Genomic DNA, 20,106 nt, shown 5'->3' with positions numbered 1-20,106 from the left:
TGTGGGAAATATCCTCATGATCATAATCTTGCATACTGCTTGTTCAGTGCACTTGCTAACTGTGCAATGGAAGGTCCCGACCGTCTGGAGGCGCTGTAGTTATTTGCTCATTTGGTACGAGAGGTGTCCAGTGACTCAAGCTCACAAAGAGCTGTAAACTCGTTCTCAGGCCAAAATGAGTTTTTGTTATAATGGCATATAACCTAACCCCCTGTACTCCTAGCCAACTATAGGCCTGTACTATTTCTACTTACTATATTATACTGATAAAAAAAAAGGCGTAAGCAAATTCAATGACGCACTTGGATCAACAATTGAATCATTGTAGCTGTCACGGTTCAGTTTTTTCATTAAGGAAATGAGTTCGCTTATTGATGATTTCAGGTACATCAAGTTTACATGACGACTACATGAAAATGACTCCCAAAACGCTATTCATCAGAAAATTAGGAATTCTTCTAGCTTTTTCAGGTAAGTACAGTATGACAATTTTAGGCCTATTCTGCCGTGATTCGGAAGAACGCATTATAAGCCAAAATCATAGTTTTAAGATATTGAGCAAAACGCGTTTTTTGTTAGCCTTCTTTTGTGCGAATGTACTAACTACACAACAGAAAAACATACTGAAGAACTATTTTAATATAGTTTTTTCTATAATTCAGTCAAAATGGACAAAAAGCGCTTTTCCAAATTAAACAAAAGCCAATGAAGCATGAACAATCTGATGTTATGCATTATATCCAGTTTTGCCAATAGAATGCATACATTATTCTTTAATTAAGGACTAATGAAAAATAACAAATTAAAGTGAATTTAGAGGTTTAAATTCCATTATGTTTAAATAACTTAAAACAAAACATAAAGTTCCTTAAGGGTTTTTGTTTATATTATTTAGGAACATTATCGCATTCATTTCTTATAAAATATTTACAAAATGTTTCTGATCTGATTTAGTAAATGTGGTATTTCCCCTAAAATATAGTATGGTACATGTAAAAATTTAAATTAAATACTATCATTAACCACTACAGAAAGAAAAAGCAACAACACTGTTAGTAAGTTTTTGCAACATAAATAATCAGTTTATTTAAATTCACTATGAAGAATACCCGCATTTCAATTTAATAAACAAAAAATAAATACCCAACTTCTAAACACACTTCTTCAGGCCCATTTATTTTATAAAGTTCTGTTTCCTTAAATTATAAGGAAGTGTACTCATTTAAATATAGCTAAATATTTTAAATGTAAATTTAGCATAGGTACCGTATTATATCTAAATTTCAAGCATTGGCTTAATTGGAAAGTCTTAAGTAAAACATTTTAAAGTTGTATATGTATGTATTTTATTTTCTTTGTTGAATGGTCTTAGTTATAATAATAATTACTAATATACAGACTAAAATTTATATTATGGCCACAATTTGGTCATGGGCATATTGCAACTTATTCTTTAAAAGATGAAGAACAATACATTCTTCTTTTATTAATTGTACTCTGATCAAAAACAAACTTGGTATTATGTCCTATTATGCCCTTCCACCAGATAGGGAACTAAATAAATATGCATCATTGTTTTCTGTGATTGGTTGATTGCTCACTTTTCAAAGCTTGGTGAATATTCCGGACTTTCTTGCTTTGGTGGATGGATACAATGCGTAACTCTCATATTAATTTCCTATTTATAAACATTTTTGGGGTATATGATCGATTCACATGATAGATTGCATCCATAGCATGCCCCTAAGCCCAAAATCTCAAAATTCTCCGAAAAATGGATATAATGCGTTTTCCAGGTAAAATGGTTATTATAGCTCTTTCAGGTAAGTACAGTATGACAATTTTAGGCCTATTGTATTGTGGTATAATGAATTAGTGTCGTCATGTACTATTCAGTTCATAGCCTGGAACTGAGACTGTATGGGGAATGGTCATTCCCTGATGATTATCAGAAGCGCCTTAGTAATAGGCCTATGTTCGATATTGGTTCTTGATAGCTTACATTTGGTTAGTCCGAGATTCTGTCATCAATTGAACATATATCTTGTAACAATGGTTTTATTATATAGGCTACGGAAATATTGAATACTTCCTTGTATAGGCCGAAATTTTGAGAGGAAAATGAAATAGGCGTTTATGATATAACACTGGAGATATTAATAATTATGAGAATTTTTACCCCTTGTAACTTTTTTATATTTAAGGAAAAATAAATAACTTAGTATTTTTATTTTGTATATATAATTGATAACGCTGCTAATAGGTAAACAGGCTTACACTATAATATATCTAAGTAATTATGATAATTTATCCTTCAATATCATAAGTACATAACGGGGCTTATTTAATTTAAAACCATTAATTTCCAGGTGTCATTGGTCAAGAAGCGGTTTCATATTTTGGAAAGAAGATTGGAGACTTCGGACAGCAATCAACCCCATCGTATTCCATACAAGGAAGTGTGTATGCTGTAGACAATAATACACTATGGTTTAGAGGCTTTAGTTACAACGGCAATGCGCCAGGTAATAAACGTAGATTTACTTTGGGCATCTGGAATCGAAACAGAGCGCTAAGCTTGTCATAAAAAGGAAGCCAAAAGAGAGGAGGCTTATTTCCATTTTGGTTCTGGACGATACTTCAATAGAGATCAATGGGAAAGTTGACCGGGTAATGGGTTTTACTGGAGCATGTCAAGGTGTACCATTATAAATAAATTGTACTAATTTACACAAGTAGGCCCCCACTCTTTGAAAATACACTGCCTACAAAAAAGAACGGTTTAGGCAGACCTTGACAAAAAATTTAAGTCAAATATATTTTTAATTAGATGTAAAACACAAAAATAAGAGTAGTGTGCTCTCAGATTGTGAAGTGTCATTGAAATTTTATTTATGTAAAGTCTTAAAAAGTCATGATTTTCTTTTACATATTTAGATGCGTTTTTCTGGATTGGATCATCGAATTCTCCCGATGATTCGGGCTCTTTAATGACTGACGAAACTGGAAGGTATTTAAAGAATTAATTATCTTTATTAAAGAATTATTATTTATTTATTAATTATTATAACTGCTGTATTAATATAATTACTGCTATTACGGTTATAAATACTATTATTATACTAACATAATCATTAATTATTACTTTTATTATTATTAAACTCCTATATGATTAATGTTCATTGTGTTTTTTGTTTGTTTTTTGTTTTTTAGCGTTGATCCGCTGCAAGAATACACCAATCAAAACTTAATTATATATTTACCACTTGACGGTAATATTGCAGACTACAGTTGGATATCTGTGTGGAGTAAAAATCTTTCGGTAAATTAACTCAGATCCCTGACCCGCCATAAAAAAGAAGTAATAATAATAACGACAATGATAATGATGATATAACAATATAAAAATAGGTCTAATATAATAATAATAATAATAATAATAATAATAATAATAATAATAATAATAGGCCTAATAATAAATAATAATAATAATAATAGCCTAATAATAATAAGTTTGCGTATTTAAAACGATTGTTGTACTTAATAGAAAATTTCTCTATAGGCTTGTAAATAATAATAATAATTATAAATAATAATAATAATATAATAGGCCTAATAATACGTCTAATAATAATATTAATAATAAAAATAATAGGCCTATTAATAATAATAAAATTTTGCGTATTTAAAACGATTGTTGTACTTAATAGAATATTTCTTTATATGCCTAATAATTATATATACATGGTTTAATTATGTTCATATTTCCATCAGTTTCTAATTTTGTATTTCAGAGGAGCTTGGCCCATCTGTCCATTCCCACATCTTTTAACCCGCCGACAACACGCGACCTGGGATCACTTGGCCTGAGCCCACTAGTCCATAAAACCGAAGCGGATCGCGTTGAGATTCTTGACACACAGACTGTTAAATTTTACAATCTCAAATATGATGGAGAAGGCCCAGGTAAGATACATGTAAGAAAACATTTATAGTAACCAATTTCTTTCGCTCTCTTTAATAAGCCATGTCGGCATTTTCAAATTACGCATCACTATTGTCAAATCATCATCAATATTTTTACTAATTATACTTATTATTGCAAAAATATTTTAGCTGCATATTTCTGGGTCGGTTCTGGAAGTCCATCTCGTTCAGGTATACGCCTACCCGATGAAACTGGAAGGTAAGAACCGTAGGTCTACAAATCATATTCTGTGCACAGTGCTGATGATAATATTAACCATGTTCTGTAGCGTACGCCTATGGGCTTTCAGGGAGAAGGGCGAGGCCCCAGGCCCCTATCCCAAAGGGTTCTCGGAGGGGAACTGGAGTCCCCACGAGCCCCTCTTACTAACAGCCAGTTCACTACAACAGAGCCATGTCATTCGGACCTTAAAGAGACCAAAACTAGCAATAAAACAACATAATAATCACGAATTTTTAACGGTACTGACATTGGCTATAATGCAGTCTTTTTAGCCTTACAGTAGTATTCATAAATGTTTAAAGGTCGGAGGGGGATTCACTCCCCCCGTCGAAGAGAAAAAGCACAATTCGTCGGGGAGAACAAAAATTATATGTATTTTCTACATATTAGTAGAATCTAAAATCGAATAAATAAGCCTTTGAACCTCCTAAATTGTCAAAGTTTTCGGGGGCTTTGCCCCGGGACCACTCTCCAAACCTTTTAATCCAAGCTCGACCACGCCCACTTTGCTTTCGTCGCTGAAATCTGACCCCTCGTCGGGGCATCGCCCTTCCCCCGTCAGGGGAAAACCTGGCGCCATGGGCCTCAACACTGTCTTTCCCTGGGCTCCTTAACAAGGGCGTCGGAAGCGGTCCGGCTGGTCCGGTTTTGGCCGGACCAATAATTTACAACTCAATATCGTTTGTAAGCCAATTGTAGGCCTACTTTCTCTGACGCAACCTCTTTTTTTTTTTTTTTTTTTTTTTTTTTTTTTTTTTTTTTTTTTTTTTTTATAAAATTAAATGACCTGACTTCAAGCAACAAACCAGTCAACTTCGTCTAAATGTAGTAGTAGCAACCCTAACCTGTCTTAATTATAGTTTGTTTTAACCTGGATGTTCTCTTGGTGAAGATAGCGGTCTGTTTGAAGTTGCTGAAAAACGCACAACTTTTCGAAATTTACCACGTGTTTGGAAAAGGAGGCGTGGTGTGTGGGGAAAAGACGACTTTATATAGAACAAATTTGAAATTATTTCATTTTTACTGTAGTTATGTATCAATAACTTAGGCCTATTTATCATGATTTGATTCAGCACGCAAATAATAATCTTTCGGCCCCGAAAGCTAGACTCAAAAACACCCGGATGGTGTCCGGCGGGGAATAGTTTTAGATTTAGATAACTAGAAGATTAAATTAGTTCTAGTAAAAAATGTCACTTGCTCAGAAATCTTTATTCAGGCCCCGAAACCTCGACTCAAAAATACCAGGGGTGGTGTCAGGTGGGAAATAATTTTTCCTCAAAAACTTTCTTAGGCCTAAATTAAGGTTATTTTTATTTTTGTTTTTTTTTTATTTTATTTTATTTTATTTTTTGTTAAGAATTAATTATCTTATTATTTAAGAGCGTTAAATGTTAAAAAGCTTTGCGTCAATCTAATTCTTTACATTTCAATTTCATGTTTTCATTTATTCTTTTAGACAGGCTTTTAATTTTCTATTGTCCATACATGTGACTATGAATATGATATGTAATAACTCGAAATCGAAACTAAACGATTAAACATTAAATGTATATTAAAACGGCTGTTTTTCATCATCTGCTAAGAAAATAATTCAGTAAAGACATACCACAAACATAGCATATTAAGGCAATTTGATAAAATTCTTAATGTTCATCCAGAGCATGACAAAATATTCAATTTTTTAAATGAATGTAAAAGATAATGTATTAAACCTATACCGTACCTTGTTCAATGTTCATTTCATTGCATATTATACATATATCCCTGGTCTTCAATAAGCGGTCCACTAGGCAAATTAACTTGGCCCATGGAGAAAAACAAAATAATGACAAAAAAATATTTAAAACATAATAGGCTTATAAAAATTTCTATAAATACATTTTCAATAAAGTAGAGAAAAATTCAATCCCTAGGTAATGTGCACGGGGTGGTTTGAATTTAGCAAGATGATATACAGTAAGCCATAAATAGAATAAATTGCGCCAGAAATTTATCACTGGGTACCGTACTTTTCGTGGTCCTCTAAACCCTGTAAACAAAACTATTAGAAAAACTCCCGAGATTGGTATAATTTTAGCTGATCTAATTAAATATAACAGCCCAGTGGAAGTAAAAATTTTACCATAGACATGTTAACATTTTAAGGTCCTCATGCATGATTTGAGACTCATGGTAGAAGAAGCCTATTGTTAACATAGAGGTAAACACAGCTAAATTTAGGTTATTGCAATACGTCTACGGTATAATAAATATCTATATATCGCCTAATGTTAATAACATCTAGGCTTTATGGCGTATTTGGTTTTATCGTCTATTCGTAAGTCTATTTATTTTACTTGATAATAAACAGCTAGTGAACTAAAGAATAGTGAATAATAAAAATACATTTCGATTGTCCTGCAAGTAATTCAAGTCATATAGGACTCTATATATGACGCCAAGTTCTGTCTCTGTATTCTGAGCATTGTGTTTCGTCAATAGCTTTTTTTCTTCAATTCATACAGAATTAGCATCACCCCGACATTTGTGCCGGCAAGTTCCATCTCTGTAAATTGTTTTGTTCAATGAGATTCGTTAATAGCATTTTTACTTTACAGGCAATAAAAAATTGGTGTTTCAATAGACAATACTCATAAAATTGCATTTCGCTAGTCCTACATGCATACTGTGAACTTCGGAAAACTGCTGGTATTTTGACTGACGACTGTTAAACTGATGCCAGGTCCACACAGAAATTTCCCGCTACCCAATTAGGTCATGACCACAAGTAGGTCCCTATAATTTCAAATTGCAAATAGACCTATATTAGCGGAAAGAGTTCACACACAGATGTAAAACGATTGCTTTCAACTCGGCTGAGATTATATTTGGCCCGTCAGATCAACTCTATAATTTAGCCCTTTAAACAAATTAATTAAGAACCAGGGACATGTATTATATGCGGAAACTCGTGTACATAAACATCGACAATTTTTAAATATTGTATTGCATAAATTTTGTAGGCCTATTTGTGTGTTTATTTAACAAAGAAGCATCTCGTTATTATTGTTATTATTTAATTACAGGCCATAATAACCTGTCACACTCACAATGATCAGAATACATTCCATTTATCAGTGATATGGAAGTCTCAGGAGAGACTGCAAAATTGCAATAAAGAAACCTTGAAATAATCTTTTTTTTTTTTAGCTATTTGTCAAACCTAAGAGAAGAGCTTGCCTTCTAAGTGGGTAGAAATACGTTACCAATTGTTTCGCATCGTGCGGGACGGTCCCGCATTTCAAAGTGGTTTTGGTTGAAACACGCATTTTGCAGAAACACACGCGTGATCATAAATGTGTCACGCATTTAGCGCTGGTATATGCGTGATAACAAATTACCATGGATTCAAAATTAGAAGAAATTGGTTTGATTAAAAAGGGCTTTATAAATTGAAATACTTAATTCACTGACGCGTTACTAACAATTGATAAGTATCCTCATTTTTTGTTTGTTTTAAGTAATGAAATGTTTTTGTACATAGTTCAGGTGCTCAAATTAAACATAATGTACATTAAAAATATTTTTGTTTATTTACCGTACCCGGTATTGTCAACAAACACTCCATGAAATCGTTTTAGAACAGCTTAAAAATGCTCAGATTATCGGCAGGGTGACTCGCCCCTGGACCCCTACCGGGGCTCCGCCTCTAAACCCCAGAGAGGGCCTGGGACCCCCATCCCCAGCCAACAGTAGTCACGCATTTAAAATATCTCATGGAAATATCTCTTCTGTAGTTAATGTTTTTTTTGTGGCCGGGAGTGGGTGGGGAGTGGGTATCGTCGGATCTGGCCGGACCAATAAATATTGCTTCCAACGCGCTTGCTTAACTCGCAATTAAGCCATTGACCATGTTGACATTATTACAATACGAAGTTAGTCCCTCTACATCGAAGCCAGCATGTTTAGAAGTAAACTTTAATACCGTATACCGTACAATGCGAAACAGTAAAATACAATACGATATATTTTATTGGTTCATTTATATTCGCTTTTTCTTGTCTTAATGTTCACAGGATAAAGGTGAGGACATCACCGTGAGGTTTGACGGCGATCAGACCGTGTTCGAGTACGATTACATCGGCCTTTGGTGCGAACAGGCTCGTCAAAATTTCGGACACGTTAGCATTCCCAACCGCAGAGACTTAAACATTCCACCATCTCTTGACACATACGAGGTACGGTAAATCATTTTCTATATTCTCGTACCGATAATACTAAAGGCGTAAAATAGTACATTGCTGATTATACCAAGTTAACGACACGGACTTTCAACATATGAACTACAATAGGCCTACTTGCACAATATAAACATAATATATACATAATATGTGGGTTTTTGCATCAGTCAATCATTGTGAGTGCGTCGGAAATTTTACGATTAAATATTTAATTTTTAATATCGCGACTGATGATTTGGAATGGAATGAAACCAAGGTCTGTGATACCAAAGATTTTCTATATGATTAAAAAACTCCACTTTCTCAAAACCTTTTAGAAATATATACTGACTATAGTGATGTTGATAACTAAAGTTTAAAGCTTTGCTCCGTCTTGTAATTGGCGGCTTCTACTTTGATGATAAGATAATGATAATGTTAATAATGGAAATGATGGTAATGATGATGGTAATAATGACTTCAGCTAGGCCTAGTTATGATGAATGTGGAAGAAATTTTATACAAAAACAATATTCGCTACACATAAAATTTAGGGTGATGATGATGATGATGATAATGATGATTATGATGATGATGATGATTATGGCCAACATGTTTATGATGATGACTATAAAGATGATGTTGATATACGAAAATAACCTTTGGAAAACTTTGGTGTAGTACAATGATATAAATATTTCTAAACAGATTCCTGATAATTACGACAACTGCGAGGAACTACACGACCGGCTTCAAGTAAGCTGGAGTCTTACAGAGGACACCATTAATATACAGCTCCGTGGCGTAGTGAACATCAATGATTATATGGCATTTGGGATTAGCGGCTCGGAGAGTAGAACTCAGATGGTTAATTCTGACGTAATAGTGGCGTGGTTTGATGGGAATGTCGGTCGAGCTCAGGACTACTTTTTCTAGCGCATGCATAGAAACTCACCGTACATAATTTGGTGCACGGCGGCTCAGGGTTGGCACAGCGAGTTAGAAAAGAAGGGCTAAATGCGGTGGCGCCAGGGGGAGGGGGGGGGGGGCAGTCGGACAGGCCTGTACCCCCTCTTGTCCGACGCCATGACGATGTCGTCGGATCAAAAATATTTTTAAAAATACTGTTTGCCTATCCAAATAACGTTATTTTAATTGCCAATCCCAATTGTAGTCGTCTAAAAGCATATTTTGGACCATATTAATCTCTAAAAACTCTCCCGAGATCCCTGGACAGTACAAGGGATTTTTTCCGTGACCAGGACCAAGGCTAGAGTCGGCCCCTTGTTTCGGATCCCCCCGTCGGACACATCGGACCCCTTATCGGCAAATTTCTGGAGCCATAGTTGCTGGGCCCTTTTTGGGTATTATTCGCTATTCAATCGTGGGATGTTAGTTATGCCCATTTTTCAATCCTGTTTGTCACTGTTATTCTAAAAGTTTCTAACGACGAAATGATATAAAATCAGTGGCGGCTGGAATTTGAAACAGAGGGGAGACAAGGGAGAACTTTCAGAGATGGGGGTATATACCACCTTAGCGCCACCATGGTTGGGGCTAAGGTAAGAAAATTTATAATTATGGCTGAACCATGGGTCCTCGATTGCCACTCGGGCCACACCGGAAAAAACATCTGATCCAACAATGATTTACGTTTTGATATAATTTATGCCTGGATATTTTCTGTTTCCAAACGTGAATAGTGTTCAGGTGGCAATGGAGCTTGTCCTGATGTCAAAGTCAATGGGGTTAACAATGTTGAAGGCATAAGTGCCTCTGTGTTGAATGGAGTAACGGCAATCGAATATACCAGAATGCTGGACACAGGTAAGGACGAACCAATAAATTAACTATGATTATTCAGCCAATAAGTTGATTATCTGTGCGTTCAACCCAGACTATTGAATTTATAGGTTTACTATTTAGCATGCAATTAGCGGTAATACATATTTGATTCATTCAGTACAACATTATTATTGAATTATGACAAATCTTTTAAAGATGTTTTGTGTCTAACTCTATCAATTTCTTTTAAGATGACGATTTGCGGGACACAGTAATTTCAGCAAGTAATGTGACTCAAATAGTCTGGGCGATTGGCCAGATAAACGGAGATGGACTAGCCGTTAGACACATCGAACGAGGTAAGCTTTTCCTACGAGATTAACTAGGTTGGAAATTAACTAGGTTAGGCGAGTTGATTGGCCCGAGCGGTTAAGTCAGAGGCACCGTAACCTTCAGCTATAATATCGGCGCTAGTTCGAACGGCTCACTCGTCAATAGTTCCGGTGGTGGAACAAGTCTTCTCGGACAAGGAGTGTACGCATTTGTCCCGTGTGCACTTTAAAGAACCCAGTACATCCTTCGAGAAGAGTAGGGGGTTATCTTGGTGTACTGGTCCAATCAGTCCCCTGTTGTTTAATGGATATGCCACCTAGGATAGTGATTAAGTTCGCTGATTGGCATATCCTTGGCGCTCGTGACTAAGGAAATGAAATGAAAGAAATGCGAGATTATTGATATAAACAGACCAATATTGATGCAAGATAATCTTATTTCTGATATATTATTTTAACTAATTATTAACTAGTTGTGTTTGAAGAGAACGCCTCAGCGCAGTCGGTTAAACTGTTAGTAGCCACTGTGTGTGCGCTGAACCATGGCGATCTTGGACCTCTGTTCAATTCCCTTGATGCTCTTCTTGTTATCTCAGTAAAATGGCTTAAATGCAAACTTGCACACCGTAACTTCTTTCGGATGAGACGTTTAAGCCGTTGATCCCGTGTGCAATATGGCTCATGTACACGTCAAAAAATGCAGCCCCCTGTACTGTCCAACTCACCACCAGAACAACTCCACTGGATATAAACCTTAAGGACTTTCGTGGGCTAACTTTAGCATATTTCACACCGAAGAAATCGAATCCCAATCCAATTCACGCAAAATGGTTGCTTTAATCATGCTTTAATAGGTGGTGGAACGGTAATGTTCGGTCGTAACGCATTGAGGAACTGTGAATCGCTTGTCGATGGAAGTAAAGAGGTAAACGGATGGAAAGAATTACAACTAATTGGTAACAGCGATACCACCGAATTCACGGCCGTCATTGGTCAGTCCGGAGGAGAGAGAGGATATACCAGTATCACCGGTAAGCGACATCCATTTCTCTAAAACTAAAATTTGCCACCTTCAACACTTTTCTATTCCACATTTTTAATGTTTTCCTATCCATGTTATCTATTATTTTTCATTTTGTATAATCCATTATTTATGCTTCCCATCACTCTCGATGTTTACTCATCCTTTCTCCATTTTCTCACCCTTCTTCCATTAACGTCTGTAAAGGTTTTCCTATCACTTTTCCTTATGTTTTCCATTCCCTTTACTAATGTTATTTATAATTCCTTCATGGTATTCTTTACTTTAACCACTAACAACACTATCAATTTGTGTTTAAATATATTATACCTCTTTCGCAGATAATGTCGGTTGGGGAATATCTTGGTACATAAACGACATGCTAATCCCAAAACTCACATTGAAGCGGGGTACCAAGTACACGTTTAAGGTTTTTGGCGGCAATGATGCGAATCAATCTGCCTCCTATCATCCCTTCTATATTACAAACGACAAAGGTGGAGGATACGCAACATTGACAGAAATGGAGAAATTGGTAGAAAAACGAATTATTTATCTTTCAAATAATGTTTTTTGGGGTAAAATTAGAAACAAACCGAACAAAATTTAATAAGCCAATTTGTAGTTTGAACTGCGCATGCCTGTATCAAGGTCAAGGTAAACAAACATACGGTACAACCATGGTACAACATAAGTTTATGTCGATTGACCCATATTGACCTTATATACGGGCACACGCCGTTCAGCCTACGAATTGGCTTACTAAAACATATATTTGGAATTTTCACCTCGATGTTATGGTATCTAAACTGACCAGTGGCGCACACTCCCACCTCCCCCACCCACTCCAAAAAAAAGTACTCGCTCAAGTAGTTAATCACGTTCAAGTAGTTAAAAATCACCTCAAATCACCTTATTTTGCGAGCTAGCTAGCTCCCACTCACTTAATCATAAACCCCGCCCCTCTTCACTTACGCCCTCCCCTTCGCCCCCTCCCCATTTCAAGACTCCAGATAAATATTGTTGTTAGGTTCTTTAAAAATCCCAGAGCATATACATACCTGAACGTGTGTTTTTGTAATGGGAAGTAGCCTACATGCTCGTAATCATTAATTAGGACTCACGTTTGCTAGTGCGTGGCGTCAGCTTCAATCTACTAGTCAATCATAAACGATCAGTAATGATTCGTCTTCCTTTGTAAATTAGAAGTAAATATTTCAGTTTCACAAAATTGCCTGAATGAATAGATGCTGTTAATATTAAATTGTTTATTTCTTGTAGAACCACGTTATATACGCTGGACCAGTAAGTAAGTAGCAATCACTTCTTTTACATTGCATTGCATTGGCTTTAACTCAATTGCTTCACCATGCATACTCCCGCTGTATTGCACCTTACTGTTGGTCACAAAAATGCTTGTTCTAATGACGTAATCATTTCACGTTCCTTAGACGGATCTCTCTGCGAATTGAACGACAAGAATGGAGACCAAAGCATGACTTCAACATCGGCCGAAGGATATAGAAAGACACTGGAAGAGAAATGTCTTTCACCAAAGGAACCGGCAACACTCACCTGGACACCTGACGACAACACACCGGGCACCGTATACTATCAGGTAAAGCCTATTTTTCAATAAAATCACCTCACTGTCGCTATTATGGCGTTCCTATTTCAATCGCTAGACTCAATACTGATGACGTAATGAAGCCCCTCTCCTATTTTTGTTTTCCCGACACATGAACCGAGTTTAGACCAATTCCTGAATGCATAAACTTTAAGAAAAACTAATACAAAAATATCATAAACATTATGAATATATAGATATTGATGGCGCACTGCACATGATACTGCCATTCCCTAAGGCCTATTTCTCATGCGTTTGACGGCGAGTAAAGTTTAATGTCTAAGTAAATAATTCACTTTATATTATCGATGCATAGACTTACTCTGTCCGAATCTGAAGTTATTAAACTTGATTGTAATACAGTATTATTATTTGAGTGACACCCTAGAAAGTTTTATTACCATAGCAAAGGCATATCATAACACCTAGATTTGTCATCAGCTGTAAACGCATACATAAATATGAATACGTAATAAAATTAGACGACAAAACTTCGACTATATCTTGTTGTTATTTAATTCCAGTGTTACACACACCGTTTTCTCGGTTGGAAGATTGATGTTGTTGACGTACTTCCGTCATCTGCTGTTGACAATGAGAAACCCAATGTGGTATGCCCTGATGATATTGTATTGGGTACAATCACAACTCAAACCCTAGCGACTTGGAGTGAACTGACAGTTAATGACAATGTTGATACTGGTCTTTTAGCTACTTGTACTCCATCCTCTGGTACATCATTTAATGTTGGTTCAACTAAAGTTACTTGTTTTGCTATTGATGTCGCTGGTAATGAGGCAAACTGCACGTTTAGAGTTTATGTCATTGGTAAGTATGTATTTATTGAGTAGCGAATAGCATTTTAAGCAATAATTCTAAAAATAATCCTAGATATATAAACATGCAGTATAATAAATAATAGAAAAAAAATACAAAACACGGTTATAACCTAAATTTAGTATTCACAGACACAATAATTTGTTTTACATAATAACATCTTAACTTTTTTTACTTAAGACATTTGCTAAGCTGAGATTAATAAATCCCGGGCCTGTACTTTATAAGTCATTTGTGACGTCCATCACCTTTTCTATTGCTATTTAATCAAACTGCTGGTTTTAAAGCGGTATTCAAATCAAACTGCATGCTGGCTGGGGTGATTGGTTGCCCAACAATGATTATTGCGCGTATTTAAATGATTAATAATAGCAATGTGACTACTGTGAAAAATAAAAATTCACAAATTGAGTGTAAAAAATCGCAAGATTGCTTTAAAAATCTCAAGATTCGCAAAATATTACTATGTACATACAACTTCTTTTAAAAGTCCAATTTTAAAGTTTTTCCCAATGAATTATTATAATTATTATACTGTAGGCCTACTGTAATTTGTACTGTATAAACGAGAAAAACTCGTTCGTTTTGATTTAACTGTGTATAATTTTCTAAAGTTAAGGGAGGGAGGGGTTGGTCGTGGTGGCGGCGAATATCTTACATGAATTGAAATCACGTAAAAAAAATTTTTTCTTTTTTTGTATAGGCCTATATACAGAAAATATTTCTTTATTATGGAAAAAAGGCATTGATTTTTTCGGGAGGTAGGCCTATAAGGTGGTACGATTAAAGTATTTTTGATGAATTTTATTGAACTTATAATTGTCAAATTAAAACATAATAATAAGAATTAATATATTAGAACCTGACGACATTCTCTTTAAATTCAATAAAATGTATGAAAAATTATGAAAATCTTGAATTAACTGACCCTAATAAACATAAAAGAAACTGAACATCTAATAGAAATATTTAAGTCCTATTTAGACCTATTTCAAAGATTACGTTAACAAATTTAGATGTGGGCAGTAGACCCTGGTCTAGCCTAGCCTAAGTTGATTCGTGAGCCTAGATGAAATCATTTTATTTTCAGCCTACACCGACCGAAATGTGATTACTGTACATTCTCATAAATGCTTGAAAACATTTATATTTCTAACAAGGTTAAATTAATGCATTAAAAAAGTCCTTCCGGCCTTGTAGCTGTCTGGGGGAGGGGGGGGGCCAGGGGGGGGGGGGGGGCTGAAGTCCCACCGTCTGGTCAAGCCCCCCCCCCCCTCCCAATCGGCCAAAGGTTGTCGGGCAGTCGAAAAAAAGAAAAAGAAAAAAAATAGGCCTAATTTTCCCATCCCAGCCATTTCCAGCCATCTACTAGTCTAGAAGTCCCAATTTTTTAAAAACAAGCCTCGTTTTGGGAGGAGGAGACATCCCCTCCCCATACCCATCCCGGCTCGGGCTTCGGCTATAGTTACACCCATAAATACTTAGCCCCCAAGTCGGACATCTTAGCCCCCCACCCCATAAATTCTAGAGTCGCCACTGTTTGTAGGCCCTCAGAATGTTTCCATGCACTAATCTAACCTTCGTATAATAAATTTCCACTAGTGTATGATACGCAACTATTCTAAATACTTATTAGTGATCAGTCGAGAATATGAAAATTTAGTGCACATGAAAGTGATGACGTCACCATTGACTTATAATGATAATAATTATTATTACATTATTATTATTTAGTTGTCTTAACATCATATATTACTATTTTGGGTAAGAATATGTTTTTTATGAGAATATGTTTTTTTTTCATAAAATTTACTACATCCATTTTTCTTATCATCCGAAATTTTAGAAGATCATAAGAATCCTACTTTAGTGTGTCCTGCTAATGTTGATGAAACTACAGAATCAAACCAAGCTACACTTACATGGACGGGCCCAGTAGTCGGTGACAACTTAGATTCTAGTCTGTCAGCGTCTTGTAGTCCGTCCTCTGGCTCATCATTTTATGTTGGTTCAACTAATGTCACTTGTAATGCCTATGATACAGCTGGTAATGAAGGCAAATGTATGTTCGTTATCAATGTCATTGGTAAGTTTGCCTTTTTGTAGCTTAAAATTTCCATTGCTATTACTCTGATAATAATAATTATTTGATTGTCTCTATCCATTAGAGTATTACTCTAATGGGCGAGAATATATTTTTACAAAAACGTACTACAGCCATTTTTCCTGTAAACCCAAATCTTAAAAATCCCTACAAGTACTGACTTTATTGTCGTGATGATGATCAAGATGATGGTCATAGTTATTGTCCTTACGGTCGTGTTGGTGACGAGTAAGATGATGTTAATCATAGGAAGATTGTGATCATAATTTACAAAAACTAAACTAATTTAAAAATCTACTACTGAAAGTAGGTCAAAGGGAACTATACGTTTAATAAAAAAAATTGTAATAAACAGTTGATCCAGTGCTTTAACAAAAGTGTAAGTGTTTAATATCTGTTACTGTGTTTTCTCTTTGAAGGCGTTAACAACACATCATCTGTACCCGGTTACCTAGTAATAGTGGTAGTTATTGTTTGTATCTTCATCCTGGTGATGTTTCCGGCAATGTTCTATTGCAGGTATATTGTTGTAAATTATTTATAAATAATTAGCATTAGCTGAAATCTGGAGGGATCAGTTAAATTTCGTTGGTTTTCTATGTTTGCTATCTTAATTTAAATTAATATTCATGTGAAGTATAAACTACTAAATAAAACAAACAACAAAGAATAGGTTGCGTTTCTGTTGCGTTTCTTCGTGTTAGTTGTATTTTTTCCCATTTTTAATGTTGCAAATTTGTTGTACAGTAGGTACTTTTTAAGTAGGGCCTACAGGTACAGGATCAAAGCAATATTTACAATTCATATTAATTATGCTTGAATTCCTATTATGCTCGAACTTACAGATTTTTAATTCATATATACAATTATAACCTCATTTAACTTGGATATTCTGTCACCTTCGGTAATATAATTTTTTTAAATAGCATTTTATGTATTGCTTATGTCAACCACATCAATTTAGAGCTCAAAGGGCAAACGCAGAGACGGGTTGGGTAAACAATGTTTTATTCAGTATTTTCTGCATTCTCAATGGTCTTGCCCCAAACTACTGTACATCTCTAATCTCCTCCAATATAAAATCTACTTCTTGCCTTCTTAGATCATCTAACAAGCATCTTCATGTGCACCCCTTATATTATGGAATGCTCTTCCTCTTTAATTCAAAACCTCATCTTCTGTCAGTATGTTTTAAACAAGTTAAAAACATATCGTCTCCTTCACCTGTAAATTGTTTTTTTTTTTTAAACATTTTTCATAGTCGTCCAAGCATTATCAATTAAATCAGTATTTAATGTGCACTTTGAGTAATGTCATTGTCATAGCGCCACTGAACATTGCATTCTGCCGTATTGGGGCTATATAAATCCTTGTTGACTGATTGATTGATTTGTGGGTTTCTTAAAATTATTATATTGTTTTATACAAAAATTTATAATCAAGAAGTCAAATTAAAATTAAATAGTCAATTTTGTATTTTAAATGCTCTAATTCAGGATTCGTATACACTTCTGGAATAAGTCATATTTCTGACTGGAAAATATACCGTACAGTGTGCCGTACTCGTGCGAATAATATATAATATTTTTTAGCACTTTTTGAGGGGCGCTTATTCAAACAGGGCGCTTATTTAAACGGGGCGCTTATGAAAACAGAGTGGAAATTGAGGGGGAAATTAAGGGGGCGCTTATGGAAATAGATGGAATTGACGGGTTCTTTTGGGAACTTATTAAATTCAAGAGGCACTTTTTGAATGAAAAACGATTATATAAGGACATCGGGAAATCGCAAATTACGAATGGTTTTGCGGCGGAAAAGATAATCGTGAGAGCATGCTTCGTCATGACAAGAATGTTGTGAGTATTAACATAACAGCAGAATAACAGATGAAATTAGTGGTGGTGGTGGTGGTTAGCTCGGCCAATTAAGATAAGCAGGGTGGCATGATCATTTTAGCCTGATTCGAGCTTGGGCCTTCGTCAACAGACATGAGAAATTTCTTACAAATTTACAGGTAGAGATAATATAAAACGTATGTGCTACTGTAAATGGCTTGTAATTTCCACAACACGTTGCCATCATGTATCGTGATTATCGATATTGATACATTTACTTTCAGTCTGCAAATACAATACATTTGTTGTTCAATTAAATTTAATTTTCTTTCACTTTATTCATCGTAGGTCCATCGTTCGACACCTGTAGCCCCTATTTAGAGATGCGTTGACGCGTCTAAACATCACACAATAAAGATACAGATTGGTTTGAAAAAGCGAAGAAAAAACGTTCATTTACGATTAGTTATATTATCTATAAGAATGCACCAAGTATGGAATAGGCCTACTACCGTATCTCTTACATAAAATAAATTTTAAGGGGCAAGCTTAAAATTTAAAGCAAACAATATTTTAGATTAGAGGGCAAGAAACAGTCGTAATCAAATATATGTCATACACACACGTGCCGTCACGTAACAATTGCAGGTTTTCTTAAAAATTCAGATGAGAATGTGTTAAAGGTGCAAATTGTCAGAAAAGGAGTAGGACTAGGCCTAGACAAATGTAAGATGATGAAAGTTGGAAATATAGGCCTACTGTCTGTCCAAGGAGTTCTCATTTGTCCAAGAGAAATATCCTCATTTTTTATTTACCTAAGGAGAATGTGATTCCACCCCACAGCTCAAATCATGCCAACATCCCCAGTCCCAGGATTGATTGGATTATTGACTTGCTAAAAAAATCACGTGAGAGGCGCTTATTCAAACGGGGTGCTTACTAGCGCGAGTACAGTACCGTATAAGTTGAAGGAATGAAGTTTTAAAAACTTACTTTTGTTGTAATGTGGATTCTGATAAACATTAGAACAAGAATCACACAAAACACGACATTAATTAATGTCACTATTTGATATAAATATGAAATATGAAATTACTTGTTATTTTTCCAGATCATATTATGCCCGAAAAAACGAAAGAAATATAAATTATGATGATGTTGAAATACCAAAACCAAAAACATCAATAAATGCACCGGGGAACACAGAAGAAATCTCCATGGGGAATGTTAATGCAGTTTACGAAAATGATGCTGTAAAGAGACGGACAAGGATGAACAAACCTGGTTACATTGATCCTAAATTACTACCACTGCCAAGAGAGACAAATCCAGAATACGAAGATCTGCACACTTACATTGGAATGGATTCAGCATATACTAACCTTAAAAAGTAGATTGTTTTAGCATAAGAGCCTCTTATGAGGTCTAAGGTCAGTCAAGTTCCAGGGACCTAAGAAAGACCACCTCTGGACAATTAAAAAACCTGGATATTACGTTTTTGTTATATTAGACGTATTAGCTGAGATATTTTTTGTATTCATAATTTATTTGAGACATGAAATTATACTATAATAAAATATACACACAATTACTGTAGCCAATACAGCCAAATATTATAAAATTTTCTACAACAAAATAAATTCCTCTTTTTATGTATGCAAACAAATTATAATGATGATGATATTGCCGTTCCGCTGAGAAGTCAATTCAACATCTCCGCCTCAGCTGCTAGTCCAGTCCGAAATGTAGCAATATCAGAGGTTGCATTTTTTTTTTGCTATATTTTTTAAGAATTGGATATGATGTAGAATAGACATAGATAAATCAAAAAAAGTATATGCAACATTTTTTTCATACGTAAGTGGGGTTGCCAGCAGTTTCGAAATGGCCGCCAATTTTTCCTAAAATTGTCACTAATATTGTAAATTTATGTCATTAAAATGCAGTATTCAATTGGAAATCCACTCATAACAATGACATCAACAGTTAACTAAATATTGTACACATTTTTTATATTGCGATAAATTATTGTGAGTGGAAATAATTTACGATCAAACAGGACTAGGGAGATAAGGGAGCACACAAAGCACTAGTTAGCATTTTGATTTCTCAAACATAAAGGTGATTTACTTAATTTATCATTATCATTTGCG

The 20,106-nt window shown here is 35.1% G+C and overlaps 1 protein-coding gene across 1 annotated transcript; it reads left to right on the top strand.

Annotated features, from left to right (window-relative positions):
- The first annotated feature begins 339 nt into the window (after nt 1-339).
- LOC117102631 (protein Skeletor, isoforms B/C-like) lies at nt 340-19,711 on the top strand. Its single transcript, XM_033243013.1, has 20 exons — nt 340-471; nt 2,370-2,525; nt 2,938-3,010; nt 3,214-3,322; nt 3,795-3,966; nt 4,117-4,186; nt 6,718-6,760; nt 8,269-8,430; nt 9,121-9,347; nt 9,882-9,936; nt 10,116-10,239; nt 10,449-10,556; nt 11,384-11,560; nt 11,892-12,085; nt 12,832-12,859; nt 13,002-13,168; nt 13,702-14,005; nt 15,861-16,100; nt 16,538-16,637; nt 19,065-19,711. Exons 1-20 carry the CDS (start codon nt 375-377, stop codon nt 19,345-19,347), a joined length of 2,889 nt encoding a protein of 962 aa, XP_033098904.1. The 5' UTR covers nt 340-374; the 3' UTR covers nt 19,348-19,711.
- Nucleotides 19,712-20,106: the final 395 nt, after the last annotated feature.

This window comes from Anneissia japonica, unplaced genomic scaffold (assembly GCF_011630105.1).
Source record: "Anneissia japonica isolate Jap-2015-1 unplaced genomic scaffold, ASM1163010v1 scaffold1489_len2284818_cov182, whole genome shotgun sequence".
NCBI lineage: Eukaryota > Metazoa > Echinodermata > Crinoidea > Comatulida > Comatulidae > Anneissia > Anneissia japonica.
The sequence above is the reverse complement of the archived record's forward strand: the minus strand, read 5'-3'. Positions and strand labels throughout refer to the sequence as shown.